This window comes from Rhodofomes roseus, assembly GCF_022264815.1.
Source record: "Rhodofomes roseus strain CIRM-BRFM 1785 chromosome Unknown C8Q71scaffold_16, whole genome shotgun sequence".
In the NCBI taxonomy this organism is placed as follows: Eukaryota; Fungi; Basidiomycota; class Agaricomycetes; order Polyporales; family Fomitopsidaceae; genus Rhodofomes; species Rhodofomes roseus.
The window spans coordinates 422021-441719 of record NW_025952972.1 but is presented as its reverse complement, the minus strand read 5'-3'; the positions used below and the strand labels follow the sequence as shown (position 1 = coordinate 441719).

General features: G+C 56.1%; 5 protein-coding genes across 5 annotated transcripts; 3 read left to right on the top strand and 2 right to left on the bottom strand.

Moving 5' to 3' along the window:
* Positions 1-1050: 1050 nt before the first annotated feature.
* On the top strand, positions 1051-4539 carry C8Q71DRAFT_160191 (uncharacterized protein). The gene is made up of 2 exons (XM_047916678.1): positions 1051-2686; positions 2739-4539. Exons 1-2 carry the CDS (start codon positions 1355-1357, stop codon positions 4344-4346), a joined length of 2940 nt encoding a protein of 979 aa, XP_047776752.1. The 5' UTR covers positions 1051-1354; the 3' UTR covers positions 4347-4539.
* A 1-nt stretch (position 4540) lies between these two features.
* C8Q71DRAFT_771058 (uncharacterized protein) lies at positions 4541-7026 on the top strand. The gene is made up of 3 exons (XM_047924339.1): positions 4541-5038; positions 5085-6578; positions 6638-7026. The coding sequence occupies exons 1-2, from the start codon at positions 4965-4967 to the stop codon at positions 6559-6561; spliced, it is 1551 nt and encodes a 516-aa protein (XP_047776751.1). The 5' UTR covers positions 4541-4964; the 3' UTR covers positions 6562-6578; positions 6638-7026.
* A 264-nt stretch (positions 7027-7290) lies between these two features.
* On the bottom strand, positions 7291-9776 carry C8Q71DRAFT_771053 (uncharacterized protein). The gene is made up of 11 exons (XM_047924338.1): positions 9744-9776; positions 9674-9686; positions 9480-9616; positions 9403-9415; positions 9172-9355; positions 8879-9116; positions 8296-8827; positions 7858-8244; positions 7754-7807; positions 7570-7702; positions 7291-7514 (listed from the first exon to the last, which is right to left on the bottom strand). Exons 1-11 carry the CDS (start codon positions 9767-9769, stop codon positions 7426-7428), a joined length of 1806 nt encoding a protein of 601 aa, XP_047776750.1. The 5' UTR covers positions 9770-9776; the 3' UTR covers positions 7291-7425.
* Positions 9777-11480: 1704 nt separating this feature from the next.
* Positions 11481-13936, top strand: C8Q71DRAFT_771052 (monooxygenase). Its single transcript, XM_047924337.1, has 10 exons — positions 11481-11654; positions 11706-11825; positions 11880-12044; positions 12108-12321; positions 12371-12468; positions 12528-12574; positions 12633-12803; positions 12856-12946; positions 13009-13035; positions 13099-13936. Exons 1-10 carry the CDS (start codon positions 11622-11624, stop codon positions 13837-13839), a joined length of 1707 nt encoding a protein of 568 aa, XP_047776749.1. The 5' UTR covers positions 11481-11621; the 3' UTR covers positions 13840-13936.
* Positions 13937-15193: 1257 nt separating this feature from the next.
* Positions 15194-18281, bottom strand: C8Q71DRAFT_159996 (armadillo-type protein). The gene is made up of 4 exons (XM_047916677.1): positions 18156-18281; positions 17226-18091; positions 15271-17176; position 15194 (listed from the first exon to the last, which is right to left on the bottom strand). Exons 2-3 carry the CDS (start codon positions 18054-18056, stop codon positions 15314-15316), a joined length of 2694 nt encoding a protein of 897 aa, XP_047776748.1. The 5' UTR covers positions 18057-18091; positions 18156-18281; the 3' UTR covers position 15194; positions 15271-15313.
* Positions 18282-19699: the final 1418 nt, after the last annotated feature.

The window sequence follows — 19699 nt, the reverse complement described above, 5'->3', positions numbered from 1 at the left end:
TGGCTCGATAAACGACGTATCTGCATTCATATCCTCCTCTCCCGCCTCAGTCCCGACGATCAAGTCGGCGACTGTATCTTCATTTGGACCCGTCCCAGCGACACCCACCTCTGCTCCGAACGACAAGTCAACCGGCTCGTCAACACAACCTCCCACGTCTGCCACGACCCAGTCGAAATTCGATGTCAAAAAGCTCTTCGCTAACCCGAGCAGCGCGCCGCCAGTATCCAGCGCACCGTCGCAGGCTCCCCCTGACGATGCTTCCCCATCGACCCGCGCGTCGCCCCTGCCGCAAGCGCTGAGACCTGAACAGAATGGCGGGCCTTCACCTACTCCTCAACTTGTACCGGGGCCAGGATGGTACGGCGGCTACTATGTAAGTCTTACTACGCCTTTCGCTGACGAACACTGTGTAACATTGTTCCTTCCTCTTAAGTACCAACCATACCCTGGTATGCCTCCCGAACACTATATGCCGTCCAATCCCTGGATGCAGGCACACGTCGGCACTCCTCATCAACAGCCGCAAGGCCTGCCTGGCCCGCCCCAGCCCGGCATGCCCATGTCTCCTCGTAACGCTCCTCCCCAACTCCACCCTCCTGGTACGCCTACAATGGCACCCGCCATGCCCAATCCGGGTCACCCTCCACATCCCGCCCCGTCGCCGCACACCCATACATCCTCCCTCTCTTCTATTTCCTCACCTCCGCCCACGCCGTCGTCATCAGGTCCTGGTAGCCGTCTGAATACGGCCGCGCCATCATTCCAGCCGCGCACAAGGGTGAAGATCACATCGTCGGACGGCAAGGAAGTCCAGCTAGACAGTTTCAAGAAGGGTAGCGCCCCGTTGTCTCCTGCTGTACCCGCGTCTCCGGCGAGGAAGACAACAGTCCGGCTGGAGAAGGCGAAGCGGGAAGCGCCGATGAGGGCGAAGAAAGAGGCTGTGGAGAAGGCCGAGAAGGAGGCGGAGGAGAAGGTCACCGCCACGGGCGCGGAGCCGGATGAGGTCGAGGTCGACGAGTCTGAGGCGACGCCTGCGTCCGAGACGATTGAGAAGACGGCCGACAAGGAGGATTTCAATGACAATTTGCAAGACAATGGCATCCTCCGAATCGACGCTGCCGTGAGTGACACGCCCAAGAAGCGGCACCCTGGCCCTCTCGACCTTTCCTCTACCCGCAAGCCCATCGCCCAGACCTTCCCCTCCGCCCTGGCTACGGCGCGCATCATCGAAGACCTCGGCAGTGTCTCATATCCCGAGGGTATCAGGAGCCCGAAGGTTGAGCTCAACGTGAACGCCAAGCATGGCAAGTTTAGGTAAGGAACCTCATACACGGTCAACAGCATTGCGCTAATGTTGGCTGCTAGGTACGACCGTGACTTCTTGATGCAGTTCATGAAGATCTGCAAGGACAAGCCGGACAACCTTCTACGCCTCGACGCCATCGGCCTTGAGCCCTCCGAGCAGGGTGCTGGTGTCCCCATGAGTCGCGGTGGCTCGCAGAGACGTTCATCAGCTGCGATGGGTCCGCCTCCCCCGAACTCCGCGCGCCAGCTGCAGGGTCTTGGTCTGTCGAACTTCAGTGGCCAGGGAGGCAACTTCACCATGGGAAAGTTCGCGACGCAGAACCTGAAGACGAGTGAGGAACGCTTCAAAGACGCTAGAATGGGCTCTGCGTCGCAAACGGGCGCCCCTCCTAATGTCAGTATGCCGTTCGAAGGACGACCGTCTCCTATGGTGTGGTTGCCAAGTGAGGCCGGCCCGAGCGCCATGGGCAGCAAGTCTACCCGGTGCAAGCGTGGTGTCGACTGCGGAGAGCGGGATAAGGGTGGACCTGGCCCGTCGTACGGTGATTCCTCCCTCTCGCAGCCTGGCATGATATCCCTCGAGCCGGTCGCACCGCTCGAGCAGTCCGCGAACCGATGGACGCCCCTGAGCCTTACTGACTCGCCCGAGGTCGTCGAACGCAGGGTTCGCGGGCTTCTCAACAAGCTGACGACGGGGCGCTTCGACTCGATTTCCGACCAAATCATCGCGTGGGCGAACAGGTCGGAGAACCAGCACGATGGGCGAACATTGTTCCAGATCATGCAACTCGTGGTTGAGTCGGCGACAGACGGGGTGGCATTGTCGGGGATGTACGCTCGGTTGTGCCGGAAGATGATGAATCAGATCAGCCCAAAGGTACAGGACGAGGGTATAAAGAACGCAGAGGGGAAGCCCATTGCTGGTGGCCAGCTCTTCCGCAAATACCTCCTCAATCGGTGCAAAGAAGACTTTGAGCATGGTTGGGTTGCGAAGGAGAGCACCGCTGCTACGAAGGCCGCCGAGGACTGGGCTGCCGCCGAGAAGGACGAGTCCGGCGAGGTGGCCTCTTACTCCGACGAGGACTACGCTGCACAGAAAGCAAAACGGCAGGGTCTCGGCCTCGTCAAGTTCATCGGTGAGCTGTTCAAGCTGCAGATGCTCACGGAGCGTATCATGCATGAGTGTGTCAAGAAGCTCTTGGGCAACGTCGAGAACCCCGAGGAGGAGGAGATCGAGAGCTTGTGCAAGCTCCTCACCACCGTCGGCCAGCTGCTTGACACCCCGAAGGCTCGCGCGCATATGGATGTCTACTTCGAGCGCATGAAGGGGTTGACGAAAAACCCGAATGTCAACTGGCGTATGCAATTCATGCTTGTCGTAAGTTCCCCAGATGTTGAACTTCGTGTATCCCTACTAACATATCTCGTAGGATCTCATTGAGTTGCGTGGGCGCAAATGGATACCGCGCAATCCGGCTACCGCTCCTACCACCATCGCCGCCGCCCACGCACAAGCTGCGAAGGAGACCGCTGCGAATGAGAAGGGCTACCAGCGAACACTCAGCATGTCGCACGGTGGCTCCGAATCCAAATACAGCGGAGAGCAGTCGTCAGTCGATCTCGACAGCTGGGTGACTGGCAATGTCCCAAGTTCGCGGATGTCCCCCAAGGCAGGCGATTTGTCTCACTTCGGCAAGATCAGCAAGTCGACCTCTATAACCATCGGGTCCACGGGCATGCCATTCGCGAAGGAACAGACCAAGCGCGACTCCACGTCGTTCTCAGATTTCATGGAGAACCCTGAGCTCGGCTTGGAGGCTCTGATTGTACCTGAGCCGAGTCCGCCGCTAAGCCGCATGACTAACATTGACTTCGCTGAGTCTGTTTGTGCGCTGAGGCTCCGCCGGCCTGAGAATGCGGGAAGATTTCACTCCTTCCGGGAGACATACACGAGCCAGCCTGACGAGCCGACAGACTCGACGGCAGTACACGCCTCCACTTCCCGAGCGGAGTACCACCATGAAGACGATGCTGCCGTTTCATGGGCGACGTCACTCAGTCCGTCTTCTGTGTCAACCCTCTCGCCCTCGTCATCATCGAGTCTTTGCAGCCCCTTCCATGATGTCGACATGATGTTCGGAGACAATGATGTCTCGACGTCGGGTAACGCGCCGGTCACCGACGAGACACCATTCAAGCCACAAAGCACGTCAACATTACTTGCCGCGGCGCCGGCACTATCGCTTCGCACCTCTGCTTCCACTATACGACTTCTTCCAGCTGAGGGAGCTAGCTGTGCGGGGTCGCAGTCAACGGATGCCCTCGTGAAGGACAAGGATCCTACGTTGTCGCCCCAGGAGACCTCGAGTCCGGACATAGAATACGTGGATATTCCCAAGGTTACGACGCATGCTGTGACGGTGGAGGCCGAGGTCTTAAGGGTGTCACGGGCACTCCGCGCCTTTCAATCGCGGTGGGCCGGTGCAGACGTCAGTCCTGCATCTGCTCCAGAGAATCCGCAGCTGCAAGTACGTCCATACGTGCTGCCAAATTCTGCTGAGAGGGCCGGGCAGCCTGCGTTGCAAGCCGATGAATCGAATGTCGAAGAACCGGACGTCTTGTCGATGTCGGAGGAGCAAGTCAAGGTGCAGCTCACTGCAAGCATGCAAAAGTTCTTTGAAGTTCGCAGCTTGGCGGAGGGCGAGGCGTCTCTCCGCAGGCTCCCGTCGGCCCATCGGTGGCGTCTGATCGACAAGCTCGTCTCGTACGCTGTCTTCTCCGGGGCTGCAGATTCCCGACTCGTCAGTGATCTCTTCTCCCGTGCTGCATCGGAGGGCCTATGCTCGCCGGGTGAGTTCGACGAGGGGTTCTCTTCGACGATGGTGACACTCGATGTTCTTGCGTTGTGGCTGCCAAATGCGCTCAGCATGGTTGCGATATTGTTGAAGGGCACGCGATTGAATGAAGAGCAACTGCGCAGACTGGTCCACAAGGCTTCGAGTGGCCACTCGGAGATACTCCTCGCTCTGCTACTATAACCTCCGCGTATGGACATTGTTTGCAAAGTGACGTTCTATAGCAGCATATACTAAGCTAGAGTTACTACGTGAGCTCGTGTATGGATATGATCCACGACGTCTTCGCAGAGCCAAACATCTGTAATATCATCCCTGCCCGGCCCGTATGACGGCGCTCATGAAACGAACGCTGTCATCCAACCAGGCCGTGACTTTTGACGTGCAGGACCTTCCTCTTACGGAAGGGCACCTGCCAGATCCGTCAGTGGCGCCCTCTGCCCTCTCTCTAGTTTGGAACTCCGCCGCTGCTTCTGAGGTGCGCTCCACTTCTGCCGCACGGACTACGTATATAAGAAAGGACTGACCATCGTCGTCAGTGTCGAACTCACCGCCCCGCTCACCGTCGACACAAACAGCGTAGGTCAATGCTTAGTCATCCACCTGAGGCCATTCTTGGACAGGCTTGGCGGGCTTGGCACCCGCGGATGAGCGACGAGCGCTGGTCCGCTCTCTGGTCCCTCCGCCATCCTCGTCCGAGTCGTCGCCCTCTGCGGCTCTCCCCTTCCTATCCATTGCACGACAAGACTATTCACGACCACGCCCTACTAGCGGATACGTCATAATACCCTTTACCCGGCGATGGGGTGCTCGCTGCGCTGCCTCCTTTTTCTCTCCGCCTTACAGTATGCTCTGGCTTCGAACGGCACTACGGGGTATGTCTCGTTGTCTGCTGCTGCACACTGTTCTGACAGTCTATAGGTCTGATGCTGATCCCATTCTCCAATATCGCCCCGTCTTCGCCCGGTCCCTCCCCGTGCAGCTCCTTGTGAACGGGATTGTGCTCACGCTCATGGCCGTCCTCCTTCTGCAACTCCTCTTCACGGCCCAGTATCACTTCCGCCTCGCACCGGTCAACTATGCCTTCCAGTTTGCCGGCGTGTGCATGCTCCTTACCAACGTCATCGCCTCGCTGCATGTCATTATGTCCACAGTCTCCGACGAGAGCAAGACTTGGCCCTATATGCTCAATTACGTCTCCGTCGACCTCCCTCCTCAGGGGGCCCTTGGCTGGTCGACCGCAGAGATTATGGCCTGGCTGTTCATGATGGCCAGTACGGGGCTTCTCATCCAAGCGACGCACATCCAGTTCCTCGGCCTGCTCTTCCCCTCCAAGCTCGAGAAACGCCTCATCTTCTGGCTCCTCGGTCCGCTTGCGGCAACGTCCGCGATCATGCAGCTCATTCGCATCATCGACACTCCGCTGGTGCAACGCTCATCGATCGCTGTGCAGAATGTGTGCAATGCGACACTCTCGCTGCTCTTCACCGTCTCCCTCATGCTCTGGGGGCTGCTCGTCAACCGGAAGAATGCCTGGCGGATGGACGGCGGTACGGCTGCGTTCGGGGTTGGCGCCCTTGTTCTCGCCCCCATCTCAACCGTCATCTCGCTCGTCTACATCCCCACCCGGTTTGAGTTCTCGTGGATGAAGCCGCTGATGTGGAGCGTCATCCTCTGGCAGAGTTTCTTCGGATGGTGGTGGTGGGTCGGCGCCGGCATGGGCGTTGGGGAGCTAGACGAGCTGCTCAGCAGGCAGGAGAAGCGGCAGCGGAAGCGCGCCGGGAAGACCAAGAAGCGCGGACGTGGCGAGCGCGAGGGCACGCTGCTCGGTGGTGTCGCTCACGCGATGGGTCTGAGACGTGGGGAGCCGGGCGCGAGACACGCGTCGCCGCCCAGCGTGTCGAACAGCGGCGCACGGGGCTGGCGGATCCTACGGCATACAAAGGCGTTCTGGATGTTCCTTCGCCACGAACATCTCACGGCGGCACGCGCACAAGCGGAGGAATGGATCGAGCGCGTCACCGAGGTGTACGGGCCTAACGGGGACCGGGGCTGGGGACTCGGCCAGTTTGGCGTCGGCGCCCGCCATGTGGGCGAGCGCGACGCGGACGCGGAGACGGTGGTCGGCGATGAGGAGTATGAGATGGAAGAGATGGATGGGCGAGAGCACGCTGTCGTTGACACAGACGGTGGTGGCAAGGCTGCTCAGGGAAACAATGATGAGCAGCAGGAGCGGGAAGAGGGACGGAGAAGAGTGCGAAGGCGGGGCAGGCGGCGAGATGTTGACGATGCGCGGGATCCGACGAGGAATGGTGCACAAGATCTTGAGAGGCCACGGTCGATGTGGTGGTGGGGCCCGTTCCGTCGGTGGCGACTGCAGGATGCAACAGAGTATTGAGATAGTGATGGATAGAGGTGCGCAACGTGTTGTATCATCATTGATCGGTGTTGGACTCAACTCTATCCTTGTACAGTAAGATGTCATGATCTATTGGTGTATTGTTGTGTATTTTTGTATCGTTATTCGGGTTCTTGGAGTCTCGTACTCGGGCTGCTGGACATCGTGGTTGTGTTGGATTTAACTCAATGCGAAAGGTTCGTCATATACCGTCTTGTCTCACGACATATTTGCGCTCCGTTGATATTTCGTAGCGTTGAAAGAAGATATCCTTGTCACTGTTACGTGATGCGGGGCTGACGAGTTCGTACGGAATGTGACTTGGTGGTCGTTTTTAAAGCCTCGTCGGCATCGCGCACCAGATTCAAGCATTGATGGTGAACTCGCGGACCCACTGCTCGTTAGTCCGAGCCTTCGATCTTCATCGTACACTATTACACTCGACCTGTCATGGCGTAGGATACAAAACAACATGTGCCGTCAAGGTGCTCCATGTGGAAGGTCTTAAGATCTTGCGGCGAGCCTCAACAGTGGTTGAACGGTATTCACGGGTGGTGTGCATTAGCCGTGGCTGCAGTAATTCTTGTGCGAAGGCACGGATAGCCTTCTAGTCTCGAGCAAAATCACAGGACCTCAGCATGCAGTAACGACGCTGGACCGGGCCTTCTGCTGTATCATGCTTAGGAACACTCCACCTACACTTCAAGCTTCAGTACTTCAGTAATGACATTACACGATCATCCGTACACAGAGATCGGGAGGCGACTGGTGGCATGTATTTCTAGCTACTAACTTACATGGATTACTCAGGTGAACCAACGACATCCGATCACGAGGTTTTCAAGATTGCAGTCTAAAGTGATATCACGCGTTGAACATAGATAGGTCAGAAAGCTGTATTTGACTGTCATCGCATGCAGGAGCGACGTTGTTGATGTTGACCAACGAACGTTCTGTTCCAAGAGACCAGCATCAGAATCTATTGGCGTCGACAGTGCGGTTACATACCCATGTAGGGCAATGCAAGCCCAAGCTTGCTCGCGGAATTGAGGATGATGTTGAAGGACGTCTTCAGCTGTGCATGTTCCTCGACGTGTGGTCGCTGTTCCTCGAGCAGTGCAGCGACCATAGACCAGCATGTCTGAACATTCGCGGATCAGAATCGCTCGGAAAGGATCACCAAGAGACGTACACCCAAGATTGGGTCCAAGAAATGATAGTCATCGTCACGCAACTCCTTGGTGATCTACAGGGAACCTGTAAGCTAGGTTCAATGTGTCTGGACAGAGTACATACGCTGACGACCTCAAGAGCAGTGCTCAGACACTTCGCACGGGAGTCCGGATGATGGCTTGCCAACAGTCGGTGCAACTCCGCGGCCGCCGTGAGCGACATGATGGTGCACATCTTGAGCGTCAACTCCAACTCCCTGTGCCCACCAAAGCTCGACTTCAGCGTGCTCACGGTGAGCGTCGAGTTGTGCTCGAGCACGTCCTCCAGGTGGCCCCAATAGTCTTCGTACCACTTGGTCTGCTCGTCGAGCGTCGCCTGCGGATCGAAGGTCCCCAGGTTCAGAATCAGTTCGGTCCATCTCGCTGCGAGCCGACGACTTTCCTGGAGGAGCGCGACGCTCCTGGCACGCAGGACGACTAGGTTGTTCTTGGTCATGTGCGGGAACATGTACTAGCCAGACGGGGTCAGAATGCGCTTCGCACCGGAGCGGGGACTATTCACCGGTAAGGACTGGAATTGTCGATCGTAATCGTCGGTCAGTAATGAGGGGTCGTTGAGCACCATCGTGGAGGCTTTGTCGAGGTACATGAGCTGGCTCAGCGCGCATATCTGCTCCTGCGCGTCGTCGATGGTGTGCTCGAGGGTAGCAAAGGCCTCGGCCATGTGAGTATCGAACCTTAGATTGTTATGCAAGGTGACCTGCGCGGCCTTCATGAGCTGCTCCCGGCCTTCGCGCATCTGTCGCTTGAGGAGGAAGTAAATTGCCAGGATGCAGTGCACTTGCAGCCGAGCAATTGGGGGCGGTGTGTCGATCATGGCCCGCTCGACGAGCTTGAGCTGCGTTGTCTCCACTGCGCTGTTCAAGGTGATTCGGTGTTGTAGCTGCCAAAAGCAGCAGCCGATAACTTGCGCGGCATAGACTAGCACTGGGTGGATATGTGTTCCCGAAATGTCACCGCTGGCGATGGCCTGCAGTTTCGCATCTGTCAAGCTGACACCGAGCTGACAGTGGTGAGCGAGGAAAGTGGCCCGGCTAAGAGACCAATCGTGAGCATGCCGATGGCGCATCTGAAAAGTCACTTACTAGTCACTCAGTTCCTGCAAAGAAACTAGAGTATGACTGGAAGAGGCTGAAGAAGACGGAGTACTTCCGTTCGACGGTATGAAGTGTTCAGATGTGTCAGGGCCTTGAATTGCCCCTAGGTTCGATATAATATCTGGAGACGCGTCGTCGAGTATGCCGCTCTCATCCGGTACAAGTGGAAGCTGTAAAGACGGAGGAAGGGTTAATGAGAGGACATCGTCAGCCTGGATTACATTCCCTGTACATATAGAAGTCAATAAAGGCGAATAGAGGTGGTATATTCTCGTGCATACCTGGCGTGTCTGGAGACAATGCCTGAGACTGACCCTCGTAGACAGCCAGGCGAGTCTCAAGTTCCCGGGTACGTGCCATGAGCGCCTCTGTTATATGACGCTGAACGTTATCTTCATAGAGACATTCGTGCTGCTTCCCAATGACTTTGCATGTCGTACAGTAGGGGCGCTTAGCGTCGCATTTCTATGCAGTGTACATTAGAAACGTTCATTCCTGTCGTTATAACTCACCTTCTTCTTTCGCCTGGGTGCAGCATACGCATGACTTTGAGCGTGCATGTTCGAACCGAGGCTAACGGATCACCCACCGGCAGGCAAGGCATGCGTTCCCTTTCTGAAGCAAAGGGCCTTTGGGCTCGCTCGGGGTTGTGTCAATGTAAACGCATTCGATGGGCCGACGAGCTTTCGAACACGGCCCGCAGACTGGGCTTACGCCGTCGCAACGCTATAGGACTTGGATGTCAAATCCCGTCTATCTGCGGCCTGTGCAGCGATAACCTACCACTTTGCGGCTCCTGAAGTCGGCTGGTATGTGAGCGTGACAACTAACCAAGGTAAGGTACGACTCTCACCTGCAAGCTGAACAGGTTGTTGACATGGCCGTTTGTGTGCAGAGTGCTTACGATCAGGATCGGCCGGCGGCATCAACTTCGTTGGGCGCGTCGCGTGAATCCTTGATCACGTGGTCGAAATGCGACCTACTGCATTCTATTTTCTGAATTTCTGCGTAACACACTTTTCTCAGACTCTCATCCGCCCGTCCTTGCGTTCGCGTTCTCCTTTCCGAGCATCATGTCCAACGGTGTGCTGTTTGCTGTGTGCACTACACGCGCTTTCCAATTCGACACCGGCATCACGCTGACGCAGTCAAACTGAGTCCGTGGCAAGGATTTGCTATCTCGACCTCTCCAATCTCCTGAAAAGAAGTTCCCGCCTGCAGCGACGCACAAGACATCTGTGCGAAGATCTGTGACGCTGCATGAGTGCGATTGTGCGAGAAGGCCCACGTGGGCGCTCGTATCCTGGAGCGGGCACCAACTTGAACAAGGTTGAATTCGGTGCAACGGGAGAGCCCATCTGGAGGATATGCTGGAAGACGGTGAGCACGTATCTTCCGGGTCACTGATATATTATCACTTCAGCGTAGAGCCATCTTTCATACTGGCTGATAAAGTCCTGCAAGCGACAACAAGGGCCTCACCTCCCCCAAGTCCTTCTACGAATGGCGAAGCACCTCTGCCTAACCCTGAAATCCTGATCGACCTAGCCGGCGGTGAGGAACCTACATCCCGATTCCATGTCGCGCTGTCAGCGAAGTGTGGACTTCATAAACCACCCCTGATCACGGAACGCCACTGACAGTGGCACTGATGCAGGGGAGCGTTGAAGAGGCGAACAATTCTCAGCCAGACCTCATTCTCGACACCCTCGGTGACTCCTCGCGTCGGTACCCCAGACTTACACACACTCGCTCAATCGGCGTCTCCTCCTTCTGGCAAATCAAAAGTCACGACTGTCAACGATCCAAATTGTCCCAGGGTATACGAGAATGGATTGTAAATTGCCCAAGCCGAGTCATTTCAGTCCGTCATGGCATATAGCGGTGCTCCTGATCCTGGAGCTCCATCAAGACGAGAGTACTTCTTGTGCCTATTTGGGGCGAGGCGAGGTGACAGCTCCATATCTGCAATAGGTTCAGTGGTGAACCGGTGATGCTTGGCATGGATGCCTAGTCACGTACCGCGCAGCACAGGTCTTCAAGTGATGTTGTTAGCATCTTGTTCATGCACGCCTACTTACTCCATGCATGCCGTGGCGGATCATGGTGGACACGGTCGCGTAATGGCTTACCGACTTCAGCGTCGGAAGGAATGCAGACACATACGCAGCGTATCGGCAATGCGACGCTTGCCGGCTGTTATCGTCTGCAACGGAGACTACGGCAATGCGCCGATAGCAGGAGAAGCATCCCCGTTCACTTCCCATACTTAGATTGACGACCTGCAATTGGCTGGTAGGTAGCATCCTGTGGTGAGTCTTTCGATCATGAGTTGGCGAAGCGGTGATGGGGCGATGTGCGTGACGGATACGACAGATTCCTGCCATGGTCTGTGATAGCTGAGTGCTGAGTACTGAGTACTAGTCCTCAATAGCTGCGGAGTACTCTGAATCACACTAGGTCGACAATCAATCAGGACAAAATCAGGACACGGTTGTCGTCGTTCGGACTTGAAGCCAAATTGGTACAGACCAGGAAAATAAGTTGGGAGCGGTCAAAGTAGGTGAAATTGACGATCGTCGTGCTGACTCAAGTTAGGATCTGGTGGCTCGCTGTGCAGGCTTGCAGGAAGGGTCAAATACCGCATATAAGGAGATGCCTCTGTTCCTCGACAATCCACCTTCAACGAAGAATACTACCCTCTGCCTTTGCACCCGGCTATATCTAGACGATGTCTCACGAATCAATCGCCCCAGTGCTTGTCGTAAGTCATCCTGCCCCGTTGTACACTGCATACCCTCATCTTGTTGCACAGGTTGGAGCAGGCCCTGCAGGGCTCACCATCGCCCTCTCCCTCCTGAAGAACGGTGTCCCCGTTCGCATCATCAACAAAGCCCCCGTCGACCACAAGGAGCAACGCGGCCTCGGCCAGCAGGTGCAGCCGCTGTCATTGTGCTTTGCATCTCTCATCACTGACATGTTGGGACAGCCCCGAACGCAGGAGGTGTTCCACTTCTTGGGCGCCCTCCTGGAGATGCGGACGATGGGGATAGATTTGCAGCCGCTCGTGTTCTACAAGTTCCCCGGGGGGAAGGAGGTGCTGACGACGCTGCGCCTCGTGGCGTCCGAGGACCCTACGCCGTCCAGGCCCTTCGTACGTCTCAGTCTCATGTTAGGATGCGGAGGCGAAACTAACGCGGTGGTGTTCATGTTATAGAACAACCCCATACAGGTCCCGCAGTACCATACGGAGGCTGTTCTGCGCTCGCATCTGGCGAAGTACGGGTGTTCGGTGGAGCTGAACACGGAGTTCGTTGGGCTCAAGCAATTTGACGATCACGTTGAGGCTACCGTCAAGCGAATGGAAGGCGGCGAGGAGATGATCGAGACAAAGAGTTACCGGTGGCTCGTCGGCGCGGATGGAGGACGAAGTGCGTATGTTTGTGTTCGCGCGATGAGCTGACACTAACGCCTTCGTAGGCGTGGTGCGCAAGCAGAGTGGGCTCGCGTTTGAAGGCACGTCCACTCCAGAGAAAGCGATCTTGGGCGAACTGTACTTAGAGGGATTGGACACCGAGGTGAGACTTGGACTCAATTCGTGATGCGCGGTGCAAGGCTTGACTTGTGCTGTTCGTAGCACTGGCACATGTGGCTCAAGGATGCAGGCAATGACCTTCCCACCAGGTACGTTAGTCGTGACCTGCAAATGCAGGGCGCTGATCCACTCCATCCTTTGACTCAGCTTGCTTGTTCGCACGACGGAGGTACCGGGCAAATTCTGGTTCATGCTCTCGGGCGACATCGACCCTGATCAAGCGCTCGTAAGCAATGAATCTGTGAAGCAGGCGTTGCAACTGGCTATGGAACGCGATGACCTCCCCTTGGGGGAGATCGTTCATGTGACCGACTACAGGTAGGCATGCATTACGTCCATGACCCGACTGTGGCTGAGAAGAGTATTGTAGACCTAGCGTGCGTATGGTGAACAAATTCAGGACAGGTCGCGTTTTTGTAGTCGGGGATGCAGCACACGTGCATACCCCTCGAGGAGGACAGGTGGGTATTGACGATTACATTCATTTCTTCCTGGATCTGACAACAACACGACCGACCGGTAGGGCCTCAACTCGAGCGTACAGGACGCGGTATGTACGATTATGTTGTAGTCCTGCCTACCCATTAATATTGACATCATCTCATCTAAATAGTTCAACCTCGGCTGGAAGCTCGCCTTGGTAGAGACAGGTCTCGCTCCGCCTTCGCTTCTGGACACATACAACGAAGAGCGACTCCCCGTCATCAAGCGCATGCTCCAAGAGACTGTTCGAATGACGCAGGATGTCTTCACCAAACGCGGCGACGCGGAGTCGATCAAGTCAGCCTGGCAGCGCGGCACGCACCTCAAGCAGTTCGGAATCAACTACAGATGGAGCTCGATCGTCTTTGACGAGCGATTCCAGGCGATCGACGCGCAGGGCGCGGAGGCGGCGGCGCTCAACCCATACGGCACCGAGGGCGATAGTATACTAAGGGCGGGCGATCGCGCACCCAACGCTACGGGGCTGGTGCGTGTCGGCCAGGACGCACAGTCCCAGACGACGGATCTCTTCAGTGTCTTTGGGCCCACCCACCATACAGCCTTGATCTTTGGCGGGGGTGCCGCCGGCATACGAGCCATAATCAAGAGCCTGCAGGTATGTCCCCCGGGCGCATTGTTCACCGTCATCGTATCTCCAGGAGCAGATTCGGTTGCTCTGAATGCGGCGGATGGCGGAGATGCAGTCTTGCACGACGGCGACGGCACCGCATACGCAGGGTATGGCATGTCGGAGTACCAGACCTATGTCGTCATTGTGAGGCCGGATGGAGTCGTTGGTGCAACTGTGTCGGGGGAGGAAGGGGTGAGGAAATACTTCGGCGCAGTATTCTCAGATATTCAACCGGCATAAGCCGTGCTTAGGGTAAGTATCACTCGTACTATAACGTTCGTGAATGTATCATTCTTGTATCATATATGATACTTATACGCGAACGACAATCGCACGGGAACGTAGAGTACAATCGGCTCTCCAGGGCATATTCCCTATGTCGTCTGTTAAATTCCAACGCTGTCTGACAGTAAGTTACGTGCATACGCGTACAGGAATCTTCTCTCCAGCCTCCATGTTTAATTTAGGACAGAGGGCGCCACTGGCGGATCTGGCAGGTGCCCTTCCGTAAGAGGAAGGTCCTGTACATCAAAAGTCACGGCCTGGTTGGATGAAAGCGTTCGCCTTGGCTGTGGTCGTTTCATGAGTGCCGGCATACGGGCCGGGGAGGGATTTACAGATCATTATCCTGTTTGGCTCTGCGAAGACATCGTGGATCGTAGTCACACGAGATCACGTAGTAAGTTAGTATACACTGCTATAGAACGGCACTTCGCAAACAATGTCCATACTACTGTTCCGGGAAGAACTGTTGAGATTTTCACTGAAGGGTTATTCACAGGGTTAATAACTGTTATTAACTGTGTGACGAACTGATAGGCGGCGAACAGGGTGTGATAAACTAGGACCAGCGGGGAAAAACTCCAAGATGGCCGGGTGGCTGCAGCGGGCGGCGGGCGGCGAAGCAGTGCACGGCCGATAGTAAGTACATCGCTAAGTTAGTAGGATCGGTATCTGAGAGTCCGACTATCACAGCGATGATGTGCCATACAAAGCAATGTATTGACTATTATTGACTGTACTACAGTGCCATTTATTGATTCAGCGGCGCACGCCGCAGTAGCAATCAGTTTGAGTGACTCTCCGAGTCGACTCTACTACTTCTATCATCCCCTCGACTCAACGGCCTGGTATCATCTGCATAACGGCGTTATGAGTGATCTTCCACAACGCGCTCATACATAAGAAGCCATCCCGGGGTGCAGGCCCGGGATCAGCGACAGCCGGCAAGCGCAAGGAGATGGCGAGCGATGGGAGTGTTGATGACGAAGTGTCTTCGAGTCACTCTGAGTCTGACGGCGGTGAAGGCGGAATGGATGATTCGAGCGACGATGAATTGGATACCAACTCGGAGACAGTCGACGAAGTCGAGACGCCAAGCGGACTCGAGAGCTATTGGCTGGCAGAGTTGCGAATCTCACAAACTCCTCTCTGTGCGATCTTGTGTCGGACACTCCGATAGAATCTGCGATGCCTCGGCCTTCTCAGAGCACTGTATCATCGCAAACAGTGGCCTCACGCCCTCAGAAGGCACCAGGTTGGGTATTTAGATAGGCGTACGGTACACTGTAGCTCCCTTCGACGCCTGCGACTATCTGTGGGAAAAACAGTTATTAACTGGGTGTGATTATCTCGAGCAGCGCGGCGACGCAGTTAATAACTGTGACAAACCTCGTGGGGAGTTCTTCCCGGAACAGTAGTCCATACGCAAGGTTTATAGGAGCAGAGCGAGGAGTATCTCCGAGTGGCTGCTCGCAGCCTTGTGAACCAGTCTGCGGAGTTGTTTCTCGTTCAACCGCGTGCCCTTCAACAATATCGCAACCATACTGAGCGCATTCGGCAGCCACAACGCAAGGACATCGAGTGTCTCCATCGTCGAAGAGAACCCCTCGTCGAACTCATCCGGCGAGCACAGGCCCTTCGACGCGGCGCAGGAGAAGAGATCACTGACGAGTCGGGAGTCTCCAGCCCCGGAGAAGACAGCGTACGAGACGAGCTTGTTGATGAAACGCCACCGATGGGCCGACGGGAGCCTGCGGAGAGCCGCCTCGCCCTTCGCCAAGCTGCGAACTTCAAAGAAATTTTGCATGCTTGCAGTGAGTTGCGCCTTCACTTGCTCCTCCGACATAGAGAAGACGTCGGGGTCCTCGTCATCCTCGTCATCGATTTGCAACTCAGATTGCACGGCCTTTGCAGCAAATTTCGGCAGCACATGTGGATGTGCTCGCAACTGCGAAACCTCTGGTAGAGATGCAAGGCCGACGCCTGGATTGGCCGCCCGCGACCCGGAAGCGCATAGCGACTGCGGCGGCCTTGAGGTCTCCTGTAGTGACAACATAGGATCCTTGCCCCTAGTAAAGACGTCCGTTGACTGTGACTGAGCACGCGTATTCCGAACCGGACGAAGTTGCGTGGTAGAAGCAGGATAAAAGAGTGATGCAGTCGGCGCAAGTGATGCTGAGATTCGTTGTAGCGATGGCTCTTTGTCGGCGGTGAAGGACGGGATACCCAGCGGGGAGACATCGTTGTGTCCGAATGTAAAGTCGACGTCATGGGAGGGGCTGCGGAAACTCGACGATTGCGATGGTGAGAGGGTTGACACAGACGACGGACTGAGTGAAGGCGTCCACAAAATTGGAGAAATGAACTTATCGCCGTCCAGGGTCTTGCTCGCAAGCCGGGCCCGTCGCTCCTCGTTGAAGTGCGCGCCCTTCATCATGGTCGCCATAAGGTCCAATGCCTTCGGCGCGTCGATGACGATGTCGTCAAGAACCTCCACCATCGGCGTGAAGCCCTTCTCAAGGCTCTCTGGTGAACAGAGGTTCTTCGATACGGCCCCGGAGAAGAAGTCGGCGACGAGCTGCGCATCCGACGCCTTCGACTCGATGACGGAAGTCACAAGCTTGTCGACCAGCAGCCACCGGTGTTCCGAGGGGAGCTTACTGAAGTACAACTCAGCCTCGTTCAAGTCGCGGATGCTGAAGAACTCCTTCGAGTCCTCGTCAACGCGAGTCTTCGCCTCCTCCTCAGACATGGAAGGTGCGGTAGAGTGCTCATCGCCCGAGTGGCCAGCCTCCGATTGTGCTGGCGTCGAATCTGTCCGTTCGTCAAGCTTGGGTTTGGGTCGCGGCAGGAGCTGGAGCTTCTTATGTTGTAGCGGAACCTCGGGCGCGGAGGCAGAAGGGAAGTCGACACTGTCCTTGTGGCTTGGTGGCCGGCTGGTCTGTGCGGCAGCAGCCTTCGCGGCGAGCTCGGGGTTCTCCATCAGCTTTGAGAACATGTTCGAAGAGCCTCGCAACAACGACGACGTGGAATCGCGCGTGGTCTTGTCCTTCGACACGAACACGCCCGTGGGCCCGAAGGTCATAGAGTTCGACTTGCTGATCTTGCCAAAGTTATCGAAGTCGCCTGCCTTGGGTGGCACACGAGAAGGGGTAATCCTAGCGAGGGGCCAGCCATAATCTTTCCACGTCACAGCGGTCTCCTTCGTAGCTTGTGCGTGGACGGCGGCGATGGTAGTAGGAGCAGCAGCCAGGTTGCGCGGAATCCATTTGCGTTCACGCAATTCAATGAGCTCCTATGAGACATGTTAGGCACAAACAAAATCCAACACGCGAAGATCTTACAACAAGCATGAACTGCATACGCGGGTTGACATTCGGGTTCTTCGTCAACTCCTTCATGCGCGTGAAGTAGACATCCATATGCGCGCGAGCCTTCGGGGTGTCAAGCAGCTGGCCGACGGTGGTGAGGAGCATGCATAGGCTCTCGATCTCTTCCTTCTCGGGCTTTTCGACGGTACCCAGGAGCTTCTTGACACACTCGTGCATGATACGCTCCGTGAGCATCTGCAGCTTGAACAGCTCACCGATGAACTTGACGAGGCCGAGACCCTGCCGTTTTGCTTTCTGCGCAATGTAGTACTCTTCCGAGTACAGGGCAACCTCGCCAGACTCGTCCTTCTCGGCGGCGTCCTTGGCGGCCTGGTCCTCGGTGGCCTTCGTCGCAGCGGCGGCAGCAGCGCTCTCCTTCGCAGCCCAACCATGCTCGAAGTCTTCTTGGCATCGATTGAGAAGGTACTTGCGGAACAGCTGGCCACCAGCAATGGGTTTCCCCTCCGCGTTCTTGATACCCTCGTCCTGGACCTTCGGGCTGATCTGCTCCATCATCCTCCGGCACAACCGAGCGTACGTTTCCGACCGCGTCAAGTCGTTGGTCGCCTGTTCGTAGACGAGCCTGATGACTTCAATGAGGGTTCGCCCATCATGCTCGTTCTCCGACTCGTTTGCCCACGCGATGATTTGGTCAGCAATGGGGTCGAAGCGCTCTATCGTGAGCTCGTTGAGCAGGGCACGGATGACGTAGTCGACGACCTCATGGGACGCCATGTCTGTTTGTTCTACCACTGTTACGCCGAAAGTGTCTGCCCACTGCAGAGTATTCCATTTTCCGCTCATTGCGTACTTCTATTTGGACTTGGACTTGGGAGTGTCTGGACAAGGATTAGAGAACGTTCGTCAGCCAACAAAGGCACATGGATAGAAACTGATACGTACCCGACTATATGACGCCAGAGATGAAGAGGGGTCGTGTACAGGCCACGATGACGACGGGTTATGTTGCTGCAGTTCGTGGGTCTGAGGCAGTGCTAGCGCCTCGCATGCCCAGTAGTACCTGCGGATTATAAGGTTTGCCGTCCTGCTCTCCGGTTGATTCGCCTGCAGCACCAAGGTTTGATCTCAGGCGTGCAGAGGCGCACAATATTAGTCGCCCTATCCTTCCTTTCCTCTGGGTTGTCGTTCCGCATACAAAATACGAGAAGGCTCGGCTTGCGTGGCCTGTACTATGTCAAGCCTTGTGATTCAGATGAGTGTCCGAGTCGATCCCCAACGTGGCAGCGAAGCCTTGGACAAGTCCGCCCTGCGGCGCCGAAGCTGTAACAGCACATACCAGCGCTGCTTTCTAACCAGGAGCTTCTATGTCGACATCTCTCATGTTGTCGGACCCATGAACGGTGTTGTCTGCCTGAGTTGGCGCGAGCGGAGGATAGTACAGGATAGTACAGGGATAGTTTGGGGATAGTATAACTTGAGTCTTGAAGTCAGATCTGTACCGCTTATTAATAAGGTCTAGTACTAGTACCCGCCACAGATCACCAATCCGCATAGATCCGGACGAGTCTGAGTATCCCAGATCTGATCCCGATGAATGTACAACATTATTGTCCGACACTGATGAGTACGACACCATGGCCAGGACATCCCCCGGATGCGCTACCTGATCTTGCGACACTACGTCCTCGGAATAGGCGATTCGTATGCAGCGGTCGACGAATCCTGGGCTGATCATAACGATACCGAATGGTCTCCTCCTAAGATCATGCCCGTAGGGGGCGGAAATACGTACCTCCACTTTGCCGCATCAGGATCTGCGACGTGCCGTTAGTGTACGAATGCATACATCATGCAGCGGATGCCAGTAGCCGGGACTGCAAGGGCCGGACACCGCTGTACTGCGCTATGCACGAGATGGCCGTGTTCGCAATGGACAGGGCACTACATCGGCGACAATATGGTGATCATCTTACCATCCCTCGACTGCGACACATTGAAGGCTTTGCTCGAGCAGCACGCCGATGTCAAGTTTGCGCCTTACGGGGAGCCACTGCTCGAAATGCCCATATTTCGCGCTTGGACATGTCTCGACCTAGCCTGAGAACTGCTGGAGCTATTCGCACTTCACGGAGTTCCACCGACACGTTTTGAAGCCTTGTCTGCATGCCCCGTGCCGGAGTGGGACATGTGGACCATCGACCCCGCTAATGCATCAGCTTGTCATCAGCTTGCAGCACGACTAGGGAGGAGTGAGCCACAACCGTGACCCCCGCGTAAATGCCCCTGCTGGTCAGGAAACCCGCTATCCGAATGCCATGGATCGGGCGACCATCTATATCCCCGCACCTTCGCCGTGAGGCTGACGCGCTGACGGGCAAACGGTGAAGTCACCACGTCCCGTTTTGCACCGGCGGCAGGTTGCTGCTCACAAGAAACAACTTATGGCCGGATACGGGAGTCCAGGAGGACCGCCCAGAGCTCGTCAC